The 13012-nt window shown below is 40.6% G+C and overlaps 1 protein-coding gene across 4 annotated transcripts in view; it reads right to left on the bottom strand.

The window, feature by feature from the left end:
• Positions 1–13012, bottom strand: part of HERC1 (HECT and RLD domain containing E3 ubiquitin protein ligase family member 1) — an 82360-nt gene that overhangs the window by 26371 nt on the left and 42977 nt on the right. For 2 of the 4 annotated variants that reach the window (XM_088172376.1, XM_088172378.1), the window contains 16 exons: positions 12742–12979; positions 11667–11860; positions 10600–10755; positions 10270–10376; positions 9927–10037; positions 9669–9845; positions 8777–9016; positions 8499–8582; positions 7506–8026; positions 5234–6009; positions 4341–4539; positions 3282–3442; positions 2079–2195; positions 1678–1909; positions 829–953; positions 380–579 (listed from right to left, as the gene is read on the bottom strand). In XM_088172376.1, the coding sequence (XP_088028502.1) occupies positions 380–579; positions 829–953; positions 1678–1909; positions 2079–2195; positions 3282–3442; positions 4341–4539; positions 5234–6009; positions 7506–8026; positions 8499–8582; positions 8777–9016; positions 9669–9845; positions 9927–10037; positions 10270–10376; positions 10600–10755; positions 11667–11860; positions 12742–12979 (3638 nt within the window). Of the gene's footprint in view, positions 1–358; positions 580–828; positions 954–1677; positions 1910–2078; positions 2196–3281; positions 3443–4340; positions 4540–5233; positions 6010–7505; positions 8027–8498; positions 8583–8776; positions 9017–9668; positions 9846–9926; positions 10038–10269; positions 10377–10599; positions 10756–11666; positions 11861–12741; positions 12980–13012 lie in introns of all 4 variants that reach the window. The other 2 variants (XM_088172377.1, XM_088172380.1) reach the window with 1 other exon arrangement.

Raw genomic sequence — 13012 nt, 5'->3', positions numbered from 1 at the left:
ATTAGCAGTAGCAGGAGAAGAAACATTTACAACTGTGTTTACCTCACACAGCTAAGCCATCTGGAAAACTGACTTGATTTCTAATGGGTATCATTGGAACATCTATATGAGCTCTGTTCTCATCCTTCAGGGGAGGGACAAGAAAACCACACGTGGAAGTGCAGAGCAAGAAACACAAGAAATCACTATTCTTGATCTAGAAGCGATGCTAGAGAATACAAGATCATTTAAAGCACTTCTGGCACTTAGTAAGGTATTTTCAAACAGGCTTTAAGCATACACAGGTTACTTTGAATTTAAAAATATAAGCATGCAAAAAGCAGTAAGTTAAAGCAGCCCCTGCTGCAGTCACACACACCCAGGTAGGCCAATCCAGTACCTCTGGGATCCACATTCCCAGAATATCATTATCACTAGCCAGGTCTTGCCCAAACATAGCTTCCATTGCTTCATCATCAAGGTCAATCTCCAGCTCCTCATCCAGGTTGAAGTCATAGAGTGCCCCAGGATCTTGCTGCAGGGAGATGCCTTCCCTGCGGCTCTGGTTCCTGTGCGCCTGCACTGAGCGGTACAGCCCCGCTCAAGGAGGGAAGAGAAACAGGAAAAGAGCTCTTTTATTTTCCATGGCAGACAGGTGGCTGTGCTTCCAATTCCCCTTTTTGTTTTCAAGTCTTCTGCTAAACAATCTACTTATCACTACATAAAACTCTTAAATATATATTGGCACACATATGAGAAAGAGTTTTCTAAATGTCATGCAAAGTCCCAGTCCCCCTCTCATTCATTTCCAGCACAAGCAAAGCCCTTGGAATTCTATCAGTCCCTTACCAGCACGTGCCAGCAACGTCCTGGCAGCCAAATCAAACTTGTGCCTCCGTGTGACAGCCGAGCGACTGCGGGAGGGAGGGCAGCTCGCTGCAGCTGCATTGTCCACATGGTCCAGGTTATCTGGGCTACAGCAATTCACAACTCGCAGTCAGTCACACCGAGTTTTAAACAACCACATACAGTAACTAAGTCATATTTATTAGCATGTCTTTCTTTCTTTAATGGAAGAAAAAGAAGTAATTTGGAATTCAAGACTCTTCAGTTTCAAGGAGCACATATATACTGTATTGACTGTGAAAGTTACCTCAAACAAATTAAATGCAGCAAAGTCTACAGCTATTTGATCTTCCAGAGCACCTAAGCACAGCAGAAATTTTGAGAGAACACTCATTTTATACTAGGTTAATTAGTAGCTTCAACAGTTAATTAATCAGCTTGAATTAGCTTTTTCTCTTCTTACAAAGAAATAAAATCATCTCTATTGCTGTTAGCTGAGTCAATTCACCTTTGGCCCTACACATGAATTTGGCAAAATATGAATTTAACGTAATTTTGCTTTTTTACTTGGTCTTTTAGTTAAAATGCAACTATAAGCCCTCATTTTTTTCTTTTTTTGTTGCAAGGAAAACATGCTCAGTTACATTCTTCCTCAGTTCTGCACAGAAACAATACTAAATACTAAACAAAATAAATGCATCGTGTACACCTAGTTTAACTGAGTCCTTGCTTCTGCTCAAGCTGTAACAAAATTCAAATGCTACATTACAAAGTAACTGTCAGCAATAATGAATTTGAGAGGTTTCTGGTTTCAGGAACAGATTGCGAGCAATTACAAGAAAATTATTTTACCTCTCACTGAAGCCTTCCTCCATTTCAGTGGCATCAGCAGAAGGGATATCACCTGGAGACTGCAAATAGCAGTGATCCCCAGATTTCCCACCACTGCCAGGGACGATTGTCCCGTGCCGTGGCTCTGCAGTCCCCTCTGACTGGGGCTCCTCATCATCTTCATTTCCAGGGTGCTCGATCATCCACATGGCCAGCACTGTGATGTTCTGTGCATCTGCTTCTCCTCTGGCACCTGGAAGCAGGAAAACCACACTTTGCAACTATTCTAGCACTGATGGTCACAAAAAAAGCAATTTGTTTTTCCACAGAAATGGTATAGAATTTAAAAATTAAGTATTCTACTGGAAAACAAGTGTTTCATGTGTATTTAGCCTTTCAGTAAAACTGGTATTGTAGATTACCTGTAGCTTCCATAGCTTTTGCAATTTGCCTGAGGGAGAACCCCATTTCTAGCAAGGGAACAGCAATGGCAGGAGGAGGAGGGGATGTTGAAAGTCGGCTGCTTGGATCAGACAAAGCTTAAAAGACAGAAAATGATAGATGTAAAGCACATAAATCTTTCTCTAGTGTTACTTTATTACACCTTACTTTGATAAATCAGCTTGAACAAGGAAATAATTGCTCTCAACTTTTCTCTCAATTACTTTCCACCACACAGTAAGATACTTGCTTTAACAAAACCAGATGGAGCTCATTCTTCTTTGTAACACAGATTGTGTTGACTGACTCTGATCAAGTAGGATACTGATGATAGGCAAAGAACTATTTAAGCAATTTCTATTGTTTTCATTTTGAACAGTATCAAATTATCTATTTGATCTATATTTAGGTAGCCTAGATAAAGTTATCCTTGTCCAAATCATCAAGATTTCCAAATGGTGAGATCATTATACATTCCTCTCAAGGTACAGAGAGAGAGCTCAGCTGGGAACATATCTGAAAAACCTCTTTGTGTATGCTGCTGTATTTCTGTGCAGAGTCATTCAAGGGAATCTAAAGAGGTCAGTCACTGCCCCAAACCCACAGCTTCTTTATGACTTGCCATAAAACTGATGTCTAATCAGTGAAGAGAAAATGTACTAACACACACTGCTGTGAAGATACTATCACAACTAGAAGCAAGTCATCTCATAATTAAATCAAAAGAGAAAAAAAAGGAGACATGAAACTGAGCAGACCAGTTCCTACACAACACACGAACCACTAAACTCCCCAAGTAACAGCACAGATAGAAGGACAAAAATAAAAAGTACTCGTGCACGTACCATAAAATATATCAATTCTTGTTTTCTGTGTGGTGTGTGATCTAATAAAAGCTACAAAATTACTGCACTTGCCAGCAGCACACAACCAAGGAAACAAGCCCAAATGAGATGAACATTTTGAAGCAGTTAGCAATTATACTTCGTTTTTGTATCCAATCCACAGCTTTTAAAAACTCATTTAACTTTTTTCCTAAGATAGTGACTAAAGGTTTTCAGCAATGCTTTGCTTTGTTAATTTGCCTTAAGAAGAAACTCTGTTGCACTTCCATCTCTTAAAACACGGCCCTGAGCTCCTGTGACTTCCTAACTTGTCCCATTTCCATTCCCTGACAAGTTTACCTGTGCGATTGGCAGGCCTTGCAGACTGCGAATCTGGAGAGGTCAAACTTTGTCTCCTTCCAACTTCATCTGAAGGAGATGTTGGTAAAGAGGATATTGGAGGAGTCTGAGCACGTCGTGCTGGAAGAACAGTTGTAGTAGGATAACTGGAGAACATTTGCCTTGAAAAAAGAACATAGACATTTATATATAAACATTTATGGTGAACAGAACCATGCAGAAAAATGTCTGACACAAGAAGAACGTCCAGTTAGAGTGCACTTGGTAAATTCCACTTGATGCAATTGAGTTTAGTAAGGGGAAGACACAACATACTTTGAGGCAACAGCTCATTCCTACCAACTTGGTCTGTACAGTTAAATTCTAAGCATGACATTAAAAAAAACCCTCAGAGACCAGGAGCTGTCCCAGGAGATAAAAGATAAATAAACATTTTTCCATGGCTTGTTCAGAACTCAGGCTGACTAATAAATCAGGTATTTTATTTTCACTGGCCTAGTATGAAAACATTGTTCTGGCTTTTACCAAAAGATGTCTGCAAAACTTCTATGGATTAATAAACTTAGAAATGTATTCTATGCAAGATAAAGTAGATTTCCTTCAACAGCACAAATGGCCTCTGCAAATTCAGTGGTTTATCTTCCATTTCAGTATGTCAGGGTAAGCTGAAACAACATCTTAGCTTTACAGCACGTTACCTACCAAGATCTATTCCAGTTTGAGAATCAGTCATTTAAAACACAGAATTTCAGAGATTTATAATTTGAACTACACCATATAAACATGAGAACTGAAGGACAACTTAGGGAGAACATTTTCTCCTTCTTAAAGAATTCAGATATTACATTTATATACACTGCATAGCAAAAGCTTAACAGCTTTCTAATAAAAAAACACAAACCCTGCAAGGCAAAGTAACATTTAAACTGTGTCCCTCTGCAGGGGAAGTTCTTGGCAGCATTTTCTAAGGCTTAGGCAGCTAAAGACATATATTCTACATCAAGCACACAGCTGGCTCCCTACACCCCCAGAATCATAAAGGCTGAGAGGGTATTTTACCTCAGGAGACTGAGAGGCATGACACCAGGTGATTCTGATGCTGGAACTGTTTCTGTATCAGTTACTGGAGTAGTAGCAGTGGTGGTATCCTCCAGAGAGCTGCTCATGAAAGATGTTGTGCTAGAAGCAGAAGGGCTGGTGGTAACTGGTGTTTGGGCTTGCTGAGACTGATCACCTTCTTCTACTTGTTGCTCCACTTCTGCAATAGTGGAAAAATAAGGATGTTACAGCAACATTAATATAATTGTGTAGATCAAAACAGTAGCCATGGCTAAACTTTCGACTTTCAAAAATAACTCTCATTATCTAGAATTCACCCCAGAGGAAAAAAGGGGTGTACAGGTTCTGCCACTAACTCAGGGACTTGAGTAAAGGAAGCTCTTGCTGTTCTCACAGTGATGCAAGATAGACAGCAAACAAACCCATTTACTTACGCCAAAGTTTATGATATTCAGATTTATGGTTGTAACAACTTGAATTATTCTCAAAACAGACAAAAGGAAAAAATATAGATATAGATATAAAAATACAGCTGATTAACTATAAAGTTATTTTTAGCTCAGGTGTGCAGGTAGCATTTTTAGGGTTTTTTTTGTTGGTTTGGAAGAAGTGCAAATCCTCCTGACAAGTTTATACAGTATTGCTAATTTCTAAAAGTATTAAAGACATTAAAAGCTCCTATTTCTGATTGATATGCATTTACTTTTAATTAAGGAATTAGGAAAAAGGCAAAAAAATATCAGCGTTGTATCTATAAATCAGTAAACGGAGCTTTGCAAAATTTTTCTGTGTGATTAAGATTCCCCGGAAGAAACACCACTATAAAGCCACAAGAGAATGTTAATGATACTGCCATTGCTCCCATTCATCTCAATCTCACTGTGAAAACGTACCTGGTTTAAGCCTGCTGCCGAACTGCTCCTCCAGCAGCCCGTGGACCACCAGTTTGTAGATGATGGCCTGTGCCCGCTCCAGGTCGGGCAGCCCCAGCGCCCTCTTGATGGGCGAGCGCATGACGGCGCGTTTGACCATGTGGCGCATGAGGAACTGCAGCGCCGCGCGCAGCTCCACGTCCTCGGCCACCACCGGCGACCCCGCGCAGTCCGAGTTGTGCCCGTTCTCTGCCAGCACCTTGGGGATCAGCAGCAGCTCAGCGTACTTACTGCAGCTCAGGAGGACGCTGAGAGACTTCATAGCACCAAGGTAAAGGTAAGACAGCTGCACGGCTCGGATCTCTGACTGCGCTATATCGTGACTTCGCGCCGTGTGCTCGTGATTCTTTTTTCTTCCTTCAGCAGGTTGGTGTTGGGATTCCATACCTAGTGTTGAGGGTTCTAAAGAAAAGGAAACAATTTCATTTTCCGATTTAGAGGTTGTAGCACCGTGTCCTTTGTTATCATCAGCGCTCTGGCCCAATCGTGTATCTGATCCAACGTCACCCTCCATTCTCTGCTCCGTTTCCCCTTTATCTTCAGATTCGTGTCTGTGTTTTTTCTCGTGTCTCTTGGTGCTCTGCTTTCCCGTATCTTCATGAATGCCAGTCAGATAGGTAAGGTCCAGCAACACAGTAGCTGTCAGCCCACGAAATCTTGCAACATCAAAAGGCAGTGGCTCACAGGGCTCCAGATTATACAATGGAGTATCACTAGGCGACCAAAAAGTTGGGAAGCTTTAATAAAGATCAGAATGACACAGGAAAAAGCAAGTGAGGGAGAGACAGGAGGAAAGTACAGGAAATAATGTAGGCAAATAAGATGTAAAATATATTTAATAAAACAAACCGATTCTAAAAATTAAATGCAAACAGGGAAAATGAGGTTATGATCAGAAAACGGGGAGATATGGTTTCAAAGCAAATGCAACAAAGCATGCACAGGTTTTCAACAAGCACTGAAACCCAGAAGCCCCACAGAAGCTATCCACTCTGTGCTGACACAGGCTCTGGATTTATTATTTATCAGAAATACATAACAGACTTTCATTATGAAAAACTATCTGAAGGCAAATATTGTCATCATACCTGAATCTTAATAGGTACAAAAGCTTATAAAGCAAACTTTTAAATATTAAGGAAAAGCTTTGATTGACCTCAGTTATTCATCACCATGAGCACACAACTGAGAGCTCAGGACAATTCTGTCTCTGGTGTGTCAGGACAGATCACCTGGTGAGGACAGTGACCTTGAAAAGCACATGTCAGAAAACCTAACAGACACATTTATCTGTCTGTCCATCTATATTCAGTGCTATTTTCTGGTACTATTTAAGACTGTTACACTTGACTAATTTTCACCTGAAGCAGGACAAAAAATTCACCAGCCTGTATTTCCATACACCTTGTATTTTTCATACATCCAGCAGACAAATGACATTTAAATCTTTCCTTTTATTATCTCAAAAAGTTTTCCAATCTTACCATGTAAACTTCTACCTAAAAATGAAAGCAAGCTTTAGCCTGGTTTTAATTGAAAAGGTATAAGATGAACCTAACTAAATGCTTTACCAAAAGCTTGCTTATGTTCAAGTGCTGTTCTACATCACTCAAATAAAGCTTCCAATTATTTTAAGGGAACTCTTACTTTAAGACTATACTGTCACATGGGCATACTTGAAAGAATTTCTATCTGGAACTAAATCAATAAACTTCAGGATATTTACTCAAAATGAGGACAAAACAGACACAACGCTGCAACAGCTGGAAAAGTAATGTGACCTCGGCTATTTCAGAACATAATTTTAACTGGCAGGGAAAAATATTTTTTAAAAAATCACTGCTCAATTTCTTCAAAATACTTCTTCAGATATAGGCAGAAGGAATTCAAGAAACTAAGTTAATCAAATCTTTCCCACACAAAAACACAGGCAATTCCTGTGAGAGCACCAAGAAGCTCAGAGAAGCTTCATTTCAGCTTCCTCCCAGGTGCTTTTCCTTTGAAGGCTTGTCTGCAAGATGGGTGGGAAAAGGAGCATCTCCTTCCAGCCTTGAAGGCAAGTGGGAGAATGAATGAACACTACTTGAAGGCAGCATTACTTTCAATAGCACTGAAGTCTACACTTGAAGTAATTGATCAGCATGATTCTGCTATAAAGGATAGGTTACTTCTGAGGATTTCCAATCACAAACCACTACCAGTAGACAATGAGAAGTGTAGGAAAGGGACATACCTGATGGTAATCTCTGCCTCATCCCACTGGACCTTGGCAGAGGTACTGCCCTCCTTCACCACTCCCAGCAGGGTGGCATGTCGACCCGTTTGCTTGTGGACACATCGACCTCCAACTCTGAGCCCAGCATCCACCCCACCAATCACTGCCAGGACAGGCCACACCTCCACACAGAGCATCTTCAGCTGCAGCTCCGACAGCTCGGCCAGCCCGTGCCGGCTGTGCTTGCTCTTCTCCTCCTCTTTGCTTTCCTTCTCCTCTCTCACCTCGTTCTCCTCTCGGCTTTGAACAGAGCGACTTTTCTTCAGTTTTTGACCTGCTTCCTTAAGACATGTTTTGATTTTATTCAGCCTTTCCATCATTTTTTTATTGATGCAGTGTGTCCAGCGGTCTGTGCGATGCAGGATTCGGATGAGCTGGATGGTGGCTTCTGCCAGCACTGCAGCAACAGGGCTGCAGATGGGGTCCCCAGGCAGCAAATCTCTGGGTGTCCCACGCATCTGCATATCACAGATCTTCACCTGTTCGAAGAGAGCAGTTTACAGGTTATCTCCTCAGCATACCTCAACAAGCTCTTATTAATACTGGAGTTGCCTGCTGAATAGAAATAATTACCAGTACTGTCTTTTTTTCCCCCTTGGAATCCCTAGGAAATCCACCTTAACACTGAGCAAAACCTCCATCCTTTAGACTCAAGGATGCTGAAATTATGTATTTCATGGTTTCTCACACAAGACTATCTAAAAATCCTAATACTATGTTCTCTTTGGTTTCTGGGGAATAGAATCTTTTGTGTAGAACATGAAGCCTTTAAATCTATTCAAAATAGTAAAATACATTTTAAATTTACAATAGATTACAACAGTTAAACCACTGTGTATTAGCAACTCTGTTTTGGTCAGTAATTCAAAGCAGCATCATACAGGCTGCTATGATGAATACTGACTTTACACCAGCCTAAACCAAGACACCACAGATGAACATCTAAGTTACCTTCTCTCCTGGGTTACTGCTATAGAACATAACACAAGGATATAACTCAGCTGCATCCACATCTTCAAAAGCTAGTTTTGGCTCCTAGGGAAGAAATAAAAAAAACCCCTTCAATCTTAGAAGACCTTAACAAGCAAAAATATGAAACATGAAAAAATTATGTCTGCTTTAGAAACATTCTAAGTACTGAAACTGCCACTTGTTTTAACTCTCATGCTTATTCAAGCCATATTACCATTTCAAAAAAACCCACCAAAAAACTAATTGATGTTAAATACCTCTCCATTTTTACCAAAGGAGATAGTCCTTGCTTCCATATCTAACACACATGTGATGAAATCTCCTTGGGTAAAGCTTGAGAGAGTCAGAGTCTGTTCTCCATTGTGGTAGAGGTTGCCACTGTAGGCTCTGTAGAGCCACATGTCTGAGGTAGTGCGATGGTTGAAGTCATGCACGGGCCAGCGAGACACTCCCACACACGTGCCTTCATTGCCCCGGTTCTCCTTCACTATGTAGAACTGGCAGCAAAACAGACACACAGGGAAAAACATCAGGAATACACACTTGAACACACAGAGCACTGAAAATATTCCTTACACATATGTATGTCTGCTTCTAACTGGTTTTCACAGAAGCTTTCAATGATAAAACCTGTAAGTTTATAAAACCATTAAAAAATCCCTCCAAATGATATATTAAACACCATTCTTGTCAGTCAGGCTGATGAGTCTTTTTGCAGGAAAAACAACATGCTTTGCAAAATGTTCTTCTACAATTCAGTAGGCAAGTTTTGCAAAACTGCACATGCATGCTGACTATGGACCTTAAGGACAAGTATCATTACTTCTAATAATACATAACACACATTACTTCTAACAATACATAATACACATTCAGAGTCTCCAATCTGCGTGTTGAAATACTCAAATCCCACCACTCAAAAGCAGCCACAGACTCTTCCCTTGGGACTGAAAAATCACAGAATTATTTAGGTTGGAGAAGATCCTTACGATCACGGAGTCCAACCAAAATTGTAACACTGCCATTTACTCAAGAATCATGTCGTAAGTAAAAGCACAGGCAGCTGCTGCTAATAAATCATAATAAATCATAAGCACATTTCCAAAACAATGTGAGAGAAGGTAAGAAATGCACATTTATGAAACCTACCTTCCACTGGTAACACCCAGAAGTAACTCCAGTGGATGCTAAGCCATATCCTTTGCCTCCACTCCCATGAGTTAGAATCTGCCCATTCTCCACTATACAGCACTGAGCTTTCTCAGGATCAAAGGACACTTCCTGGATGGGAAGATTCTCATCTTCATCCTCAGACTCTCCTTGCTTCTACCAGAAACAGGACAAAACATTTGTGGTAAATGCAATTCAGCTGCACTCAGTCATGAGACAAAGCACAAGCACTGTTACCTGAAGCTTCATTTCTTGCTCTTTCTCCTTTATTTGAATTGCATGTTTGGCCTGGGCTATCGGAGTCTCCCACATGCAGTCAGACAGAAGTGAGAACAGTCGTTCAACAACCTGATGCATTGGGACAGAATTCAGAGCATTTTAACTCCAACATGAGGACAACAGCAACACTGTATTGTTTTACTTTGTTTTGCAGGTATAAATATCAAAATATTTAGTGTTCTTAGATTAATAAATAACTACACTGAGCCTTGCTTGATTTGGATTTTGAAATCTATGAAACATTTAGAAGTTTAAGAGACTTTTTGAGGAAATGTGGAAGTTCATAACAAAATATGAAGACCTGAGCCATCTGATCATCTTCAACGCCAGATTCACAAGCAGGTAACACAGCTTCTAGTACGTGAAGTGCAAGCAGTCTAGTCCTCAGATTGCCAACCAAGGGAACTCCTAAGATGGAACAACATGTCAGTAATCTTAAAATTACTTCTGCTTCAAGCCTGTCCCTGGCTCCATGCCCCCAGTGCCCCAGACTTAACCCCTGTACACCTGTACTGCAGCTGGTTTGAACTGTTCACTAGGAACACTCACAATGTTCTAACAGGTCTCAGTGTTTGTAACAGGGCTACAGAAATGCAAAGTAACCCTGGAGCACGTTTTGACATGATCATACCTGAGCAACACTTTTGGGAAGCAATGTTTAGAAGGACTTCTGTCCACTTTGGAGATGCCATCTTGGACTGAATTGCTTTTGAAGACACGACTCTACGCAGGAAAACAAGGAAGTCTCCCAGGTGCAATTCTGCTGCATGTTGCTTTCGGAGGGCAGCTAGGAAGTTAAAGCAAAAGTTTTCATTTACAGCCTTAATATTATAACTTGACTGGCAGTCCTGGTTACTGGGAACAACCTGTTCAGCAGGTAAAAGCACAATGAACAATTATTATGTGGTGGCTGGCTGGCAGGTGCCCACCAAGCTGTGCTCTCACTCCTGCTCCTCAGCAAGACACAGAGAGAAAAAAACATTAAACTTTTGTGGATCAAGGTAACAGAGGGAAACCTCTGTGGGAAGACCTCATATTCTAATTCCTGACTAATTAACTTATTAATTCATCAGACACAGCATTATTTATAAGTGAAGACAGTTAAAAGCATGAACAAAACATATGTAAACTTAAAACCAAGCTACAATTAAAAATTCTTCACACACAAATTCCACCAAAATTCAAAATGTTCATCAAGGGATTGCAAGCTACGTGAGGATACCAGTGTATCAGAAAATCTTTTGTTGCAGATTTTTCTATAGGACACAGTAGTGTCACCTTCTTGCCATCCACTCAGACTGCAAAACTGCATAACAAAGCAAACACAATTTCTGGAATACATCTGCATTTATTCCTAGTTTGAAATTTCCATAATTCCTATGACCACATTTATGAAAAACACGACAACCACCAATTCATTTTTCAAGGAAAACTGTATTCTCTTCCTAATTCCAAACCCAGTGACGTAATTCTTATTCTCAGCCTGCCCCTATCCTTGCAGCTCTGTGGATCAATCCTATATAAATCTAAACTGAGCATAAAATCATTTGATGACTTCAATCTGACTTACAGAATTAAAAATGACCCAACAAAAACCAATACACAACAGAATGGATGAAGACCTCAGCACTCAGTGGTTTCTTTTATTCTGTCTCCTGGTATTTTAGAATTGTAACAGAAATTATATAAAATGATTACCTCTGAAGTCTCTCTTCTCATTATCCCCATTCGAATCTGCCTTTTTTGATTCCACTTCACCTTCCTCACCTTCCCCTTCTCCAAAGGAAGCCATCAGCATCACACCAGCTTGTGACAGCAAGTTCTTCAGCTGGCTGCATAATAAATCCAGCAAGGACTGCACCACCTTTGGGCTCAGTTTATCTGCATAGGTTCTGTACACACAAAGAAAGAGTACTTGAGAGCTGGGCCAAGGAACAATAATTGCAGCAGGTTACTTTTCCCCACCCTCCACTACAGGCTTAGATCCTTTTTATTATTTTAAGCCTGGTTTTAAAACAAATGAAAACAGTCTAATCTTTGGAGTCAAAGGATAATTTTTCAGTACTTTTTAGGGAAAGAAGGAACAACTCTGTTAATTCTAATTCCACTGAAATTTCTGAAGTTGGGGTGCTGTTTCTATGGGGGATCTTTTTGGTGTAGGATTATTGGCTTTTTTTACATAACAGATTTGGCAGGTAAATGCAACATGTTATACAAAGACTGAAAGGAAAATGCATGTACTGAATATCAAACCATACTCTCACTTCAGCTAGAAAATACTTTCCCCACTGTGGGTTCTTTACTGAATAAGACTAAATATTTATGTATTGCTAGGACTTTGCATGCTGCCCCATGATCTAGCAGAGACCACTATTGCTCAGAAAATTATTTCATATTCTGGAAAGAAGCACAATGTCCTGCTCTGAGGAACTCCCACATTATCAGTATTGTTTTTACACAACAACAGAAAGGCTTATCACATCAACTGAACACACCTCCACACAAAGCTGAAGTAGCAAAGTGGGGATTACCAGAATACAGTGTTTACAGACCACAAAGTTGTCACTATTCAAGTTCAAACACTCACAGCTGAAAAATATTTATTAGCCTTACATGCATCTTTCCTATGAATAAGGTGACTATTCTTCCCCCCACCCCCTTCACTTATGCATTTCTGAGCAACATTTATTGCCCTAATGAAAGCTCACATAGCATTTTTCAAGGGTGCTGATGAGCTCAGTGATGAAGTTTCCCAAAAGCAAGGGACACTCACCCTGTGGTGATAGCCAGGATCTGCAGCAGCCTCGTGCTGGCTACTTTCAAAGCTGTGCTGAGCTGAGAAATGCCAGTTTTGGGCAGCAGCTGCAGGGGCTGCCCTAACATGGTGTCAGTGCCACACAGCTGGGACAGCACATTCAGCAGCCCCGTGGAAATGGCCAAGGAGACATCAACGGGCTGGTAGTGCACACTGAGAGCAAAGACTGTCACCAACAGGAGACGCTGCTGTGCCTCTAAGATTAAAATAAAGTTCTTTTTAATTAGTA

The sequence above is a fragment of the Sturnus vulgaris genome, chromosome 13 (genome assembly GCF_052056855.1).
Source record: "Sturnus vulgaris isolate bStuVul1 chromosome 13, bStuVul1.hap1, whole genome shotgun sequence".
Taxonomy (NCBI): Eukaryota; Metazoa; Chordata; class Aves; order Passeriformes; family Sturnidae; genus Sturnus; species Sturnus vulgaris.
This window is presented reverse-complemented; position numbering and strand designations above follow the sequence as displayed.